The 14138-nt window shown below is 40.3% G+C and overlaps 1 protein-coding gene across 2 annotated transcripts in view; it reads left to right on the top strand.

Moving 5' to 3' along the window:
* Nucleotides 1–14138, top strand: part of SCAMP1 (secretory carrier membrane protein 1) — a 45932-nt gene that overhangs the window by 7782 nt on the left and 24012 nt on the right. For both annotated transcript variants that reach the window (XM_054986532.1, XM_054986531.1), the window contains 4 exons: nucleotides 3934–4011; nucleotides 12550–12648; nucleotides 12773–12884; nucleotides 13844–13972. In XM_054986532.1, coding sequence (XP_054842507.1) covers nucleotides 3934–4011; nucleotides 12550–12648; nucleotides 12773–12884; nucleotides 13844–13972 — 418 coding nt within the window. The remainder of the gene's footprint in view (nucleotides 1–3933; nucleotides 4012–12549; nucleotides 12649–12772; nucleotides 12885–13843; nucleotides 13973–14138) is intronic.

Here is a 14138-nt window from a genome sequence, read left to right as displayed (position 1 = left end):
AGAGAGAGAGAGTTTTCCTGCCATATGATCAGCCAGTTTTAATATTCTGTCCCTCCTTTTTCTTTATGGCATTTAAAAAGGAAGTGTATGGGACAATGAGGGTGGAGTTGGTTTCTTGAATGATTTAAAAGTGTTAGGTTTCTGCTTTGTGTTAATTTCAAGAGAACAATAATTCACAGCTAGATCACTTCAGTGTTGAAATGCATCTTCCAGTTGTGACTGAAGTCCAAAACATCAAAACGAGCTTAAAACCATCTTTTGGTTTGTGCACTAAAAATAACACTTGAAGGCTACTGTGCTTTCATAGTGACTACAATCAATGTCAAAACTCTTCTGCTAGGGAAGCTTTTGAAATCTTTAGAATATGCCGTTGTACGTGCCTTGGACTCACCACTTGTTAGAAAGAAGCGGGATTATGAGTGTAGCAGGCATACACATCTTTCATTAGAGATATTCACACATACTCTCCTTCATGGTTCTGGTAAAGAAGCATGAAAGGAGAATATGTGTGAATCCTGCAGGCCAGCCTTTTCACTAAATATGAAGTGGTTCTCAGTTGGCTTCTTGCATTGACTGTGTCAAGAAGCAAATATATATCTGTGCCAACCAGAACCAGGTGATTTTAAAATTTCATACAAAGGCTTATTTGCAAGGCACTTGGAATGATGGTACGAATCCCAGTAGTAACCATCCCAGATCTCCTTCTAAGCCTATTTACAAGAGCCATAAGCTAAATTTATGGCTACTGGCTTATCATTTCTAGGCTCAGAAGGTTTGGTTGATGTTTCCTTGGTGGGAGCCATTTTTCAGGAAATGGTGTCCAGAGAGCTCTCGTGTTCAAGGACTCATCAGAGTTAGGATGGAGCAGTTAGTTGAGAATACACTAGCAGCTAAGAGTGCATATGTCTTGCAGTTTGAATTTGGAAGACACTTAGTGTCTTCCAGTCTGAGCTGAAAGTGTGGTACAGAGCTGAAAGTGTGGTAGAAAGCTTAGCATCTGATGCGCGACAGCAGTCAGGTTTGTGCTTCTTTCTTTGCACCTGTACAACACTTTGACACTATTAGTTATGGTCTTTATACTTTCTAGGTATTTAATTTTGTGAGATGTATTTTTCAGGGATGGAAATCATCATATAAAAAGCAAAACAGTCTAACAAATTTAACTTTCAGTCCTCTTTCTTGTGCTGTTGCTACCTACTGACGGTTCCTCCACTTGAGGTAGCCTGCCTGGCCTCAGCCAGAGCCTCTGGGCTTTTAATGCAATACCACTGCATGTTAGGAGGAGTTTTAACCTGCCAATTTTATATTGTAATGTTTTTAATTATGATTTGTAAGCTGCCTTGATCCATGAGGAAAGGTAGGATATAAATGTGTCAGGTTCTGCCTTGGGCATCACCCTGTGAGGCACCAGCATGCCTGACTTTGGACCAGGGGTACCATTAGGGATTTTGCAGGCTCCTGCTCTGTGAAAGGAGGGGGGTATTCCTCACCCTCGCACCCTCTCAATCCTCTCGCAGGTCCACTCAACTTCCATGACAGCTGGACTCTTCCCTCCTCCAGACTTACTCTTCTTTATCTTCTTTCCTCCACCTCTTCGCTGCTCTCTCATTCTCGCTCTCTCTTCTACACTCCTCCACAACCCACCACGGCCTGTGGGTGGACTTCCCTTTTATCCCTTCACCAATTCCCTGCTCCACCTGTCAGCCACGACCCCCTCCAGCACTCTAGCCATGGCCTTGGCTGACTCAGACAACTGCAGCTGGGTTTGCTCTGCAGGCTGCCCTGGGCAGTCACACCTGTTCCTCCTCGGCTGGCTGCCAAGCTTTCTCTACTGAGCTGGCTACTTGGGGCTGGCACACCTGTGCCTCCTTGGCTGCCTGCCAAGGCACTCTTTTTCCTGTAGAGTGCCTCAGGCAGCTCCACCTGGGATTGTTTTGCTCCCAGCTTCGCCTGGACCAGGCTACTGCCTTCTAGCTAGCCTGCAGGCTGGGGCATGGCTCTGTGCTGCTTTGGCTGCCTCTCCTCCCTGACTGGTAAGGCTGCTGGCTGACTGCCCTTGCTTCCTGCGCCTTCTCCCTCAGGTCTGCTCCCCCCTGGGGGTCCTCACTCTCCCTGCCTGGCCCCCCGGCCCCCCACCAGAGGGTGGGGCTGGCTGGCTTCCACCTGCCTCGCCTGACTCTCTGAGGCTTGGGTGCTTCTCTGCCCTCTTGTGGCTGGGATGGCTTGGGTGCTTCTCTGCCCTTCTGTGGCTGGGATGCCTCCTTTCCCCCTTCAGGTGTTGGTCTGTTCTGGTCCTGGGTGCCCGTTGGGGTGGCTGGATGGCTGTCCCCCAACTGCCTCCTGTCCCCACCTCCTGGTAAGTCTGGGGGCTGGGCCTCAGATCCCAAACACATGTTTAAATGATTCTCATGGTAATGAGCATATCTTTGTTGTTCCTTTCACAGAAAGCAATTAGATATAGGAGCTGCTTCAGATGTTTGATACATCGAGGCCAGCATAAGTTAATTGACTGGGTAGTAGCTCTTCATGTTCAGATAGATTGTAGCCCTGTTTTTTGAGTTTCAAATGCAAAAAAAGTGTCAGAGCAGAAGGATGCTCATGTGTATTCCCAGGAAATATTGATAGAGAGCAGTGTCCAGCCGTGAGTCTTAAGCTAGCCAGTGTTGAAAGTTAGCTAAAAAGGAAACAATTGGTTTAACCCTGTCTGAAAAAAGGAGAGGGGGATTTGGGCTTGAAAGAGGCATACCCGCAAATGTGCCTTGTCTGAGCCCAGTCTCCCCGTGCAAAGGATCCTTTGTGATAAGGAATCTCCCAGCCAGTTTAAAGATATTTGAGTATGTATGAGTGTATATACGCTTGCACGCTTAAATATGAAAGTAGGGGTGGGTAGGATTGGCTTTCTCTGAGGCACCTCCCTGAATTATTTTAACAAGCCCCCAGTTATTGAATTCATGTACTCCATGTTTCTATATTAGCTCCCATATTTCATAACGGGCATATTTATTTCTGCTGGATAAAATATGCTTATTCATGACTTCCAAAATTTTATTGGGTGTCTATTTTTCAACTTATCTTTGATAGTTGTTCAACTGAAAATTGAGCCCTATCATGAAAACCCTACCAGGGGTCGCCATAAGTCAACTATGACTTGAGGGCACTCTCCACCATCATTCTAAGGAGAAGCTGTTTTTCACATATAAATTGCGTGACAGATGGGGTATCTCACAAATTGTGTTAATCTAGATTTATAAGAAGATCTGGATACAATGAGTGTCATACTGAATAGAGTATGAAAGCATTTTTCTCTCTACAGCAAATAAAGTCAGACCTAAATGTAAAAATCATATACTTTATGACAATTAAGATTTTTTATGCTTTTTATTTTTAAATGTTTATGTCACAATAAATTTTTCTATTTTAAGAATTTAAAAGATTTATTTCTAATGTAATTCTAATGTTTCCCAAATAGATTTCAGTGATTGGCTCAATCAGTAGTGGTGTATTTCTGTCAAAAATTAACTTTAGACTAAAAATCCAGTGCATTTTTCTTGGAATTTAATAGTATGTTTTCCTGAGTGAACATTCATCAAATGAGGCTGTCCACATTGAAAAGAAATAACACTTCTTTTGAGGGTTGTTTTATGTAGTTTGAGTTAAGTTTGTACTAAAAAATTGGAAGGTAGAACTTCTGTAATATTTCTTAGATATAATTAATGTAGGTTCTCCCCAATTAGTATTTTCAGAACTGATAATTCAGTCATATTGTGAATTCTGATCTGTTTTGAATATTGGCAAATAACCTGAATTAAAATGTTATTATCTAGTATGGGACTGTATTAACAATAATTGTACTGGTGAATATGTGGATTGGTGCTACCACTTGTACAGTGCATATGCTTGCTTTATGTAACCACTCACTCTCTCTTTATTTAGGATCCTTCAGTTACACAAGTGACAAGAAATGTTCCTCCAGGACTAGATGAATACAATCCTTTCTCGGATTCTAGAACAGTAAGTATTCCTTGATGTGTTAAATTTTTGTTGTTGTGGAAACCTTTTAAAAAGAAGTGTTGAACTGATTATAATATACGCCTTATAAAATTAAACATTGAATTGATTATAATTTTACAAATAAATTTTGTCCAATTATGTTTGTAGTAGCCTGTTAAAGTCACCTATAATGAGGAAATCATCCTTCATTAAAAAAAAACTAGGCTATTTTATAGAAGTTTGCATTAAGCATAGATCAGTGTCTGCTCAAAGAGTTGAGGTGGCAATGGAATACTCACTCTCCAAAATTCCATCCTGTGTACATTTTGGCTTGTGCAAAAATTCCATCCTGTGTACAGTTTGGCTGGAATACTGGCCTTTATTTTGAAACAAACATGGTCCAAATTTTCATTTTCAGGTTGTTCTGGTTATTGAATAGGCTGGATGTGAGAAGAGGAGGGAAAGTCTGAGGATTATCTAGGTTTGCGGGAAGAGCAGACTAAAAATCTAATTAAATAAGTAAATAAATAAATAAACAAACACAAATCATGGTTAATTGTTGCGTCTGCATCCTTCATTAATCATTGTCATGATGATGTGTTCAGATTTCAGTTTTCTGATAAAGGTAGTTTTGCAATGATGGAAGTACTGTAAAGAGGGAGAGAAAAAAGATTTGAGGAGAACCTGGGTAAATAATGGCAGAGCTAAGTGTGTGCTTGGCAGTCTCTCTGCCAGAAGAACTTAATTGTAACTTCTCAGTGCTCTGTGGACTGCTGTCGAAGAATGACTTCCAAGGTTGGCAAATGATCCACTTACATATAGCACACTGTCCAGGAGGTGGATGTGAGAGATATTAAACAAATCCTGTATATTGTGTGGGTACTGTTGGTCAAGGGACAGTATTTCTGGGAATAGAGCAGCAATGGTAATAACAGGATTTAATGTATCAGTTGGAAGGATAGCTTTCTTTTCTTGGCTTTCAGACCCTAAATGTTTTGGGGCCACAGTATCTGAAGGACCATATTTTCCTATACTATCCAGCTCACCAGTTAAGATCCGTCTCTCGAGCCCTCTGTGTCCCCACCTTTACAGACGAGACAGGTGGCGACTAGAGACTAGGGGTGTGCAGCCCTAAAAGATTTGGGTTTCCCACTTTGGGGAAAAAATTCGGAAACACCATAATTCCAAAGTGGCAAGCCGCTCGGAATTGTAGTATTTTACTTGCTTCGGTATGCTCCGTAAATATTCGGAGCATACCGAAGTGAGGCAGGGCAACCCCTCCACCCCCACCCACTTACCTGGACAGAAGGAGAGCGGGAGGGTCATCAGCTGGGCGGTGGCGGCGGCAGCACGAGGCTGCGACGGCCTGGAGCCAGCCGGCTCCTCTGCTGCCACACCGCCTCCTGATCCTGCAGGGCGATCGGGAAGGCCGGAGCCACCTCCTCTGGCCCTTCCTGCCCCTCAGATGGCCACGGGGGGTGGGTGGGTTGATGTTTAAAGGCCCCTGCCGCTGCTTGCAAGCAGCATTGGGGCCCTTTAAACTCAGCCCCGAAGCTTTCCGAAGCATTACAAAGGCTTTGGAAAGTTTTGATTTGGGATTTCCGAATCTGGCCCCGATTTAGATATCCCGAATCTTTATGGATCGAGTCTGATTCAGGTATTTTACCCGAATCAGAAACCTGAAGCACACATCCCTACTAGAGACAGGGCATTTTCTGTGGTGGCACCTCGCCTTTTGAACACCCCCCTTGAGGCTTCCATGAAGCCTGCTTTAGGCACCAGGCTAAAACACATCTTTTCCTCAGACTTTTAATTAGGGGCTGTAATGGACAGGAGGCTTTCTTGCTCTGAACAATAGAACAGCCTCTCAGCTGTTTTATCCCTGAGCCTATGGGAGTGTGGCCCCAGCATCCAGAGGGGGAATAAGATGTGGCAGAAGGGTTTAACTCTACCTGTGGGAGAGGACAGAGTTGTGACGACTGTCTCTAGTGATGAGCAACTCTCATATCCTTTAGTCTGTCTCTTAGGATAGGGCAGGTTGGTGTGGGTGAAAGTTTCTAACCTGATGGCTAGTCAGTGAAAGCATGTTTGTACTTGAAAGCCTTAAAGTGAATTAAAATCATAATCTTAAGCTCTAATTAACTTAAATGTATGCACTTCAGCAGGTTTCTCCCTTGAATTTGGGGAGACCTGGGCTGCTGATCTGTTCTTTAAAAACAACCTGTACATAAATAAATCTTTTTGTTATTTCCATACAGCTGCTTCAGTGATCTCTTTTTTTACTCACCTCATATTTTGCCTCACAGCAGAGAAACCAAGGGGAAGGTTTACATTTCAAAACAAACCTAGTTCCCCAAAATTATAGGAGGCTGTGTTGGTTCCCTCAGTTGGAAGAAAAAGTCTGTCTTAGGGGTTTTATCTTACCAGCTTTTTAATGGTTTGCTTCTATTTGTGGATAGTTGTTATACTTCTTATGTCCAATAACTTGCGTTTTAATATTGTGTTTTTTAATGGGAAGTCTCCTCAAGCAGGACTCTGAAGAGGCATCATAAAAAAGTCTAAATAAATAACTATATAAGATACATGAAATAGTGAATTTTCTGTTGGGTGTTAGGAAAGTGTCTGTCACAGATAAATGATTAATGGTTCATGGAGGGGAAAGATTTTCTATATGTTTGTTACAATTTCAAACCTTTAAATGTTTCATTGCATTAATCTTGTTGTCCCTTCAGGGGCAGGGATCAGATGTCATCATTTTAAACGTAAGCTTCTAACAGTGCCTTCCTGAGCAGATATACCCTTCTAAGCCCATTCATTTTAGTGGACATAGAAGGGTATAAGTTTTGCTACGATTGCGCTGTAAATATATGTGGTGCATGTCCTAAGAAAGATATGGCACGGAATGCAAGTGCAGTACTGGGATTCCAAGTACTGTGCAACAGATGTTTTCTGAGATGCATTTTTGTCCTTTGTTTATGTCATTTATAGTCCACCTTTCTCTCTCAGACTCAAGTATCAAAGACATTTCTGTACAGTGTCAAGGACATTTTCATAAACAATGCCATAGGATAAATGCAAGTTTAAAAAGACATAGCATTAGCAAGGATCCAATACAGAGCTGAAGAAATGCTGAAACAGAACATAATCAGTTCTAGGACTGACATTAGACAACATAAAGCACAGATAGTATATAAGAGTACATATTTATAGCAGCAGATAATATATAAGGCAACATAGTGATGAAGTCTGTTGTCCCTAACTCATTAGCAAAGCATCTGAGACCACCTTCCTACAATACCGCCCTCCTCTCTGAGTAAAAAGCCTTTTTTCAGTTTTGCTACCTTATCTTGTTTTTCTAGTTAAGGCAGTTGCAAAAAATGTTTTATGTATCTCCTCACTCAGGAGCGGCGCCAGGGTTTTCGGCGTCCACAGCTGGCCAGCGGGCCAGGCACGTGTGCGCACACCAGCCTGCATGATGATGTCACGTGTGACATCATCATGGGGACGCGCATGCGAGTCGGCTCGATTGGTGTGGCGGGCAGCTGGGACGGGGTGCAGGTAGCCTCCCAGCTCTCCTGCTTGGTTGCCCTGCGCCGCCCCAGATGCCTGCCCATGGCTGCTGCACCCAGCTGGGGGCGTGTGCTGGCGGTGTCAGCAGCGCAGGGTGGGAGGGCTGGGAGGCTGCAGCTCCGTGGTGGGCACTCCCACCCCCAGTGCCTCCTCCGGCACCCCCTCCGGCGCCCCACGCCCTGAGGCAACCGCCTACCTGGCCTCAATGGGCATGCCGGCCATGTCCTCACTTGACAGAAAAAGAGACCTCCAGAGGACTATCTGGCATGGTATGTGATCAGAAGAGGATTTCAGAACTGACGATGCCATAACATGTATGCAGAAGTATTTTTTGGATCCTGGACCACATAAGTGACCTTGGAGCAATGGTTATTATCTGCACAATAATGTTGGTGGGCATCTTTATCTTAGATGGATCTCTTATTTTGGCAGCATATAGGAAAATACAGCAAATGGTGCCCCCACCCTTATTAATTGCCGAGGGGTTATGCTGAGAATTCAGCAGTTGACACAAGGACACCAAGTTAGTTGACGTGGGATTTGAACCTGGCATTCCTCAGTCTCTGTAGCCAAGGTTTACTTTATCTTCCTGTGGACTAGCAAAACTGGGATGATACATTTTAAAATTAGAACTGTGCTAGTCTTTTGATGATTGCCATTACCTTGCAAGTTTTCTCAGTAATGATCACTGTCAGGTTTTGCTTGATTTACAAGCTAGAACCTGTGAGTGCTACCAGTGAGAATTTAGGTGACAATCTCTCTGCAAGTGACAGTGTGTGGACTTTATATCATCAGCTCTTTCTCTCTCTGACCATACACTTAAATCTAGTTGATATCTCCAGCTTTATTGAATGTTTGCACAATTAGTGTAAACAAGTGGGGCCCATGAGAATCGGGAGGAGAGAATTGCTGGAAACCATTCTGGTCTCCTCCTTACATTTCTAAGGTTTGGCAATAGTTGGGGGAAAGAGAAGTTGCGGGGAGGGGAATCTCGTTCCTGTTGGCTTTTCTTGTTCCCATCTCCCCCACCCCTTATCTCTCATTCTTATCTACCTCCTGCTCCCACTCCTTCTTTATCACTTTTAATTGTAGGTTACTGTAGGTTAAAATACATTCAGCACGTTCCTATCCCAATCTTAAAGTTGGATAGAATAATGATGCTGAGACCACCATAAAGGAGAGTACTGTATTTTCTGCGGAAGCAGAAGGAAGCTGTTTAAGTCACAGCAACAGTGTTATCAAAAAGCTGTGGAAATGTGCTTTGCTCTTAGAAATGGGTCATATATAGCAGTGTGCTTTTAGTAGTTTGGAAATTTCTGGCTGTGTTTTGTTGAAATTGCTGAAGAAATTCTGTTTCTCCCCTCCAGTGGCTCAGCGTGTGTTAAATTTGTAAACTTTGTGGTAGGAACTGGCTTGTATATGGTGCACTCCTTGCTGCCTTGATCTTGTATTACAGAAACACAGAAGCCTTTCACAAGTTACAACTAATTGGGTCAGCATCTTCCTAGGATAGAGGCATCCTTTGCTCCTTGCTGCAGTTAGCAGTTAGAAACTTTATTTTTATAGTTAAACTTAAATTTGAATAGAATTTTTCTAAAACTGTGTGCAAGAGTGCAGTAAACCAAAAGCAGGATTGTGATCTGTTTAGCATGCTAATCTGTGTAAGTAACAAGAAAATATCTCAGTTGTTCTTGGAGTCTCTCTACTAAGCTATTGTCAGCACCGGCAAACAGGTTCTGATACTTAATACTTCTTGGCTCTAGGCAGTTGTATACTGGATATTAAGCTTGTCTTTTCCATGCTTAAACTGTTTTGCTATACTTGATCTTAACTGTTTAAAGGATTGAATTCAGATTTTTTTCACTAGAACATAATAGTGAATTGTTTAGTTTTTCATGCATGCCAGAATCCAGAAAGCTATTTTAGGTCTGCAGGATCTAGCATTAACTGAAGAATGTTGACTTCCCGTCTTTGAATTGCAGACACATATGCCGTATCACAAACTGCTTTTGAATTTCCCTGAAGGAAGGTCGTTGTACAGTATAGAATATCTCCAGCTTTTATATCATATACAGTATTGCATGAATACTTGCACTGAACTAATACATAATTAGCTGACCTACGTTTTCTTACTGTAGCAAGCCAATCAATTATTATGCACATGAATCAAAAACTATGATTTTTCTAGGCTCCCAATAGCAGCGTTTGCTTTTTGGAAGTTATGACCAAATATATATATTTTCACAGTTTTATTGAATTTTGCTACATAAAAACACTGAATATTGGCAGAACAATAACTTCCATGTTTATAAACCATCTGCTGGCAACCCTTATATTTTAATTTTAGCAATATTTGTTTTTGTACGTTTTGTTACTGATTATTACTTTGTATCTTTTGAGATGTTTGTTTCCTGAGAAGATTTAAAATAGCAGTATTATTGTAAACCTTAGCTTAGTGTTTTAACAGAATTGGCCAGTATGCCAGTACAGTAACATTTGTATCAGTCAGGGTTGTCAGTCATAAATCAAAGGGAGCTTACCAGGTCCTATGGGCTTCTGCATGTGATATCCCTACCACATTCAACATAAATTACTGAGCTGTCACCAGGAAGCTGATGCTTTTGATAGACTAAGAAACTAATTTACCAGTGGCTGGTATGGAATCTTCTACACCATCTTCTCTCTCCCCTGCTTGTCAAATCAGCTGTTGATCAACATCATCAACAGATGGTAAGAAGTACAGAAAGTATAGGACAGCAAATTTTACTCCATTGGAACAAAGCACAGTTTCAAAGAGCTACAAAGTGGTGTGTTGATTTTAGGGATATTTTGGATGACAAGCTTGGGATATATGGATGTTTTGCATGTGGGATGTTTATGAAAGTTAAAGAGTGACATTTGGAAAGGTGGTGCAGATCATGGGGAGTTGGGAGGTTTTATGTTTACATACTGAGTCCTCCTGGGTAGATATGGAAAGCTGGCCATAAAAGGCAGCGGTGATGCTCTGTGGAGATAAGCAGTGAAAGGCTGGCATGGTGGGATTGGATGCTGAGGAATATCTTTAGACATTATACTTTCCTTTTTGTGCTGCTCCCCTCCCATTTAGGCTGCCAAAACTTGAATGAAAAAGTTGAATATGGCCCTCAGATACATGTTGCATGAGGAGTTTGGCTGTTTTGAATATGACCAGGGATGTTGGGACAAAAAAACTTGGAAATTGTTCCCCATTTTTAAAGATTTAATTGTTAATTTAAATTTTTAAAAAAGTTAATGAATTCATTTGATTGGCTGTGCAAGTCAAATCAAAACCAAAACTATGTTTATTAATTATACGTTTCCTTTCACATTGTGGAACGGCTGTTGCAACCACCAATCTAATATAGAACTAAAAGGTAATATTAGTGATACTACAGAGAGAGAAAGTGAAGCAGAGCTGTCTCAGTCAACTCCATGGAACAAAATTAAATTTTGTTGAAATTGATGACTGGGCACATCCATGGCATCTGATGCACAGTTTTGAGTGTACTGAGATTCGTGTGTCAGTAGTTGTCAATGTTTTTCTTTTGCAGGCTGAAATGTTCCCCACAGTACTGCCTCTTGGGGATGAGGGACCTGTAGGAGCAGCATGGGAGGTTGAGGAGCAGCCATGGGAGGGGGAACTGGCAAAAATCATCCCACCCATGTGGATAGTTTCAGTGAGATCCAGCCATTGTATTATTACAAGTATTATTCTAATAAAATTAGTTTCTTATAAAGCTTTGAATTTGTTTAAAAGTAACATTTAAACCACACTTAGTTAATTTTTTCCTAATCAGATATTTCAGTTTATCTATTTATTGCTAATGTGACATAAAATTAACATAAGGTACTTTGAAAAAGTTTGTTTACTGCATGCCACATCACATGTTTAGGGCATTGTATAATTTTTCTGAAAACTTTCTGATTCAGATTTTACTGGAAAACCCATATTACTGCCAAAGACACTCCTGCATCAAAAAGTCTGGATATTAAACCTACAATAAGCTTTACTCGCAGGATATGTTTACTTTGAAATACAGCTGAGTTCAAAGTAACTTAATCCCTAGTAAGTGTGCTTATGAATTGAAGTTGCAGTTCTACAGAAAGACATACTTATTGCAAGTTTCTTTCTCTCTGTTTCATGCTGTAGCCAAATTTTAAAGCTGGTTTAAGGAACTACACACACTGAGTTGCCCTTAATACACATGAGTTTGCTGAAACAGGATAAAAAGAATCAATAAAAGAATCAGTGGAGGATTTGTTATGCAGCGTAGGGTCGGGTTTTGTGGGCAAATAGGTTTGGTTCTTTTGCAACATATATCTTTTCTTAAGCAAAAATGTGTTCAGTGATTGTAATAGAGCTACTGTGTCAACTGAAAGGCTAGATCAATCAATTAAAATCTTTTTTTTTAAAGGTACTCCTAATTAATCAGGGAAGAAAAATAAGGAATGAATTTTAATAGAAATACTTACAGAAGCTACGGATTGTAGAAACTTTCTTAATTTTTTGCGCTGGAGGAAGGTCTGATCTATGATGATAAATCATATGCATATAAAAATGAAGAGTGTACACTTTACCCATAAACTATTGCTTATTCATAGGCAGGTTTAATCAACTGCAGCTCTAAGGGAGTGAGTCTCATTGAGTTCAATAGGACTTACTTCTAAGTAAACATTCTTAGGATCTTTTAATCAATTGAGAACCTTGCTGAAATATTGTATTACACGCAGCCCTGTTTTAAAATTTCCTGTATTGAAACATAATTTTAATAAATATCAATGATTCAACAAATATCAGACTAATGTAGAGAGGCAGAGTTTTTATATTCCTATTTTACTTTTCAGTCTTCATCACTGTAAAATGTAATAAGTTGACTGTTTATACATGCAGCAAATTATACAAAAATAATTGTGCAGTCTTCTGTTAGTCTCCAAAATCTTTTCTAAAATAATTCTTTTTTCCTTCCCTAGCCACAACCAGGAAATGTCAAAATTCCCAATGTGCCCAGTACGCAACCAGCTATAATGAAACCAACAGAAGAACCACCTGCTTATACTCAAATTGCAAAGGTATATCAAATATTTATTCAATACAATTTGTGGAAAAAATGGAATTTAATTCTTTGTTATGTGCTTTTTGTTTTATTATGTCCTGATACATGTTTTATTATGCCCTAATACATGTTCCTCTCAGGAACATGCCTTGGCCCAGGCTGAACTGCTTAAGCGTCAGGAAGAATTGGAAAGGAAAGCTGCTGAACTCGATCGCAGGGAAAGAGAAATGCAGAGTCTCAACCAGCAGGGAGGTATGATTTGAAAAATCCTTCTACAAAAATTATAGGCTGCATTTTTCATAATTCTTGTATCCATGGAAACCATTGAATTTCGTACCATACTTTTATTTAGTACTTTGTTCTTCCAAGGAGGCTGGGGTGGCATGCAACTTTGCAAGGTAGGATAGGCTGAGAGGAATGAGTGGTTTAGTATCTGGATTTTGAGGGGGATATACCCGTCTTTCCTTAAAACAAAAATGATTTTGAATATCTTGTATTGTGCTTGTCTGGTTATACTTGAAGCTTCAGACTGAAAATATGGAACTGTTTTCTGTAAGATTTGAGAACCTAGTAGCCATTGCAGCATTTGCTCATGTTGAGTTATATTTGATTTAAGGTGTCCCCTGATTAAACTTTAGCTGGACAAATAACAGCACGTGAACAGAAAAACTCCATAATATATTGCATTTTGACTTAAATGAAAGATGATCTATTACTTCAAGAAGATACAAGTTCCGTTAGATAAAGTTTAAGAAAAACCAAGAATGTTTGCCCATACTTCACACATACTGTTCATATCTTTGTTAAATAATAGGATTTTTTATTTCATGGTAATATGTCCTTCATTAGTCTAGATAACAGAATAAAAGGTAACTAGCTGAATTTTATTTTCTCTACTACTTAGAATTTTTTATATCATTCTTGATACTGCTAACAAGCTAGTCATTACAAAAAGAAGTACCACCACTATGGTTTGGATTCTGGATTGAGGACTTTTTGGCTTATCTCAAGGTGCTGCATTTGCTTCATTTATCATTTTGAAAATATTCTCTGTAACAAGATATGTGTATATTTATTGATTGAAGTGCTGAGTATGTTTTGTTTGCCATAGTATGTTGGGCAGTGAAAGATAACTGCAACTTGCTTTAGGTATTACAGAAATGTAATGTATGAAGTGGCCATCAGTATTTAGTAAAGCTTTGCTCTTGCAGGAAGGAAAAACAATTGGCCTCCACTTCCTGGAAATTTCCCAGTAGGTCCCTGTTTTTATCAGGATTTCTCTGTCGACATCCCTGTAGAGTTTCAGAAGACAGTAAAAATTATGTACTACTTGTGGATGTGTAAGTAAATTTTAATTTATGTACATTTAGTTTTTCAGTATTACATTTACATAATGTTTGTACTAGTGTTCCCATTTGCTAATAGAAAATCTCGGGTGGACAGGAAGAGAGCTGTACACCCCAAAAATTCCAGGAAATCTTGGTTCAGGGGTCCCAGAAAAATTTA

The sequence above is a fragment of the Eublepharis macularius genome, chromosome 8 (genome assembly GCF_028583425.1).
Source record: "Eublepharis macularius isolate TG4126 chromosome 8, MPM_Emac_v1.0, whole genome shotgun sequence".
In the NCBI taxonomy this organism is placed as follows: Eukaryota; Metazoa; Chordata; class Lepidosauria; order Squamata; family Eublepharidae; genus Eublepharis; species Eublepharis macularius.
Note: the sequence above shows the minus strand (reverse complement) of the source record. Positions and strands in the feature narration are given on the sequence as shown.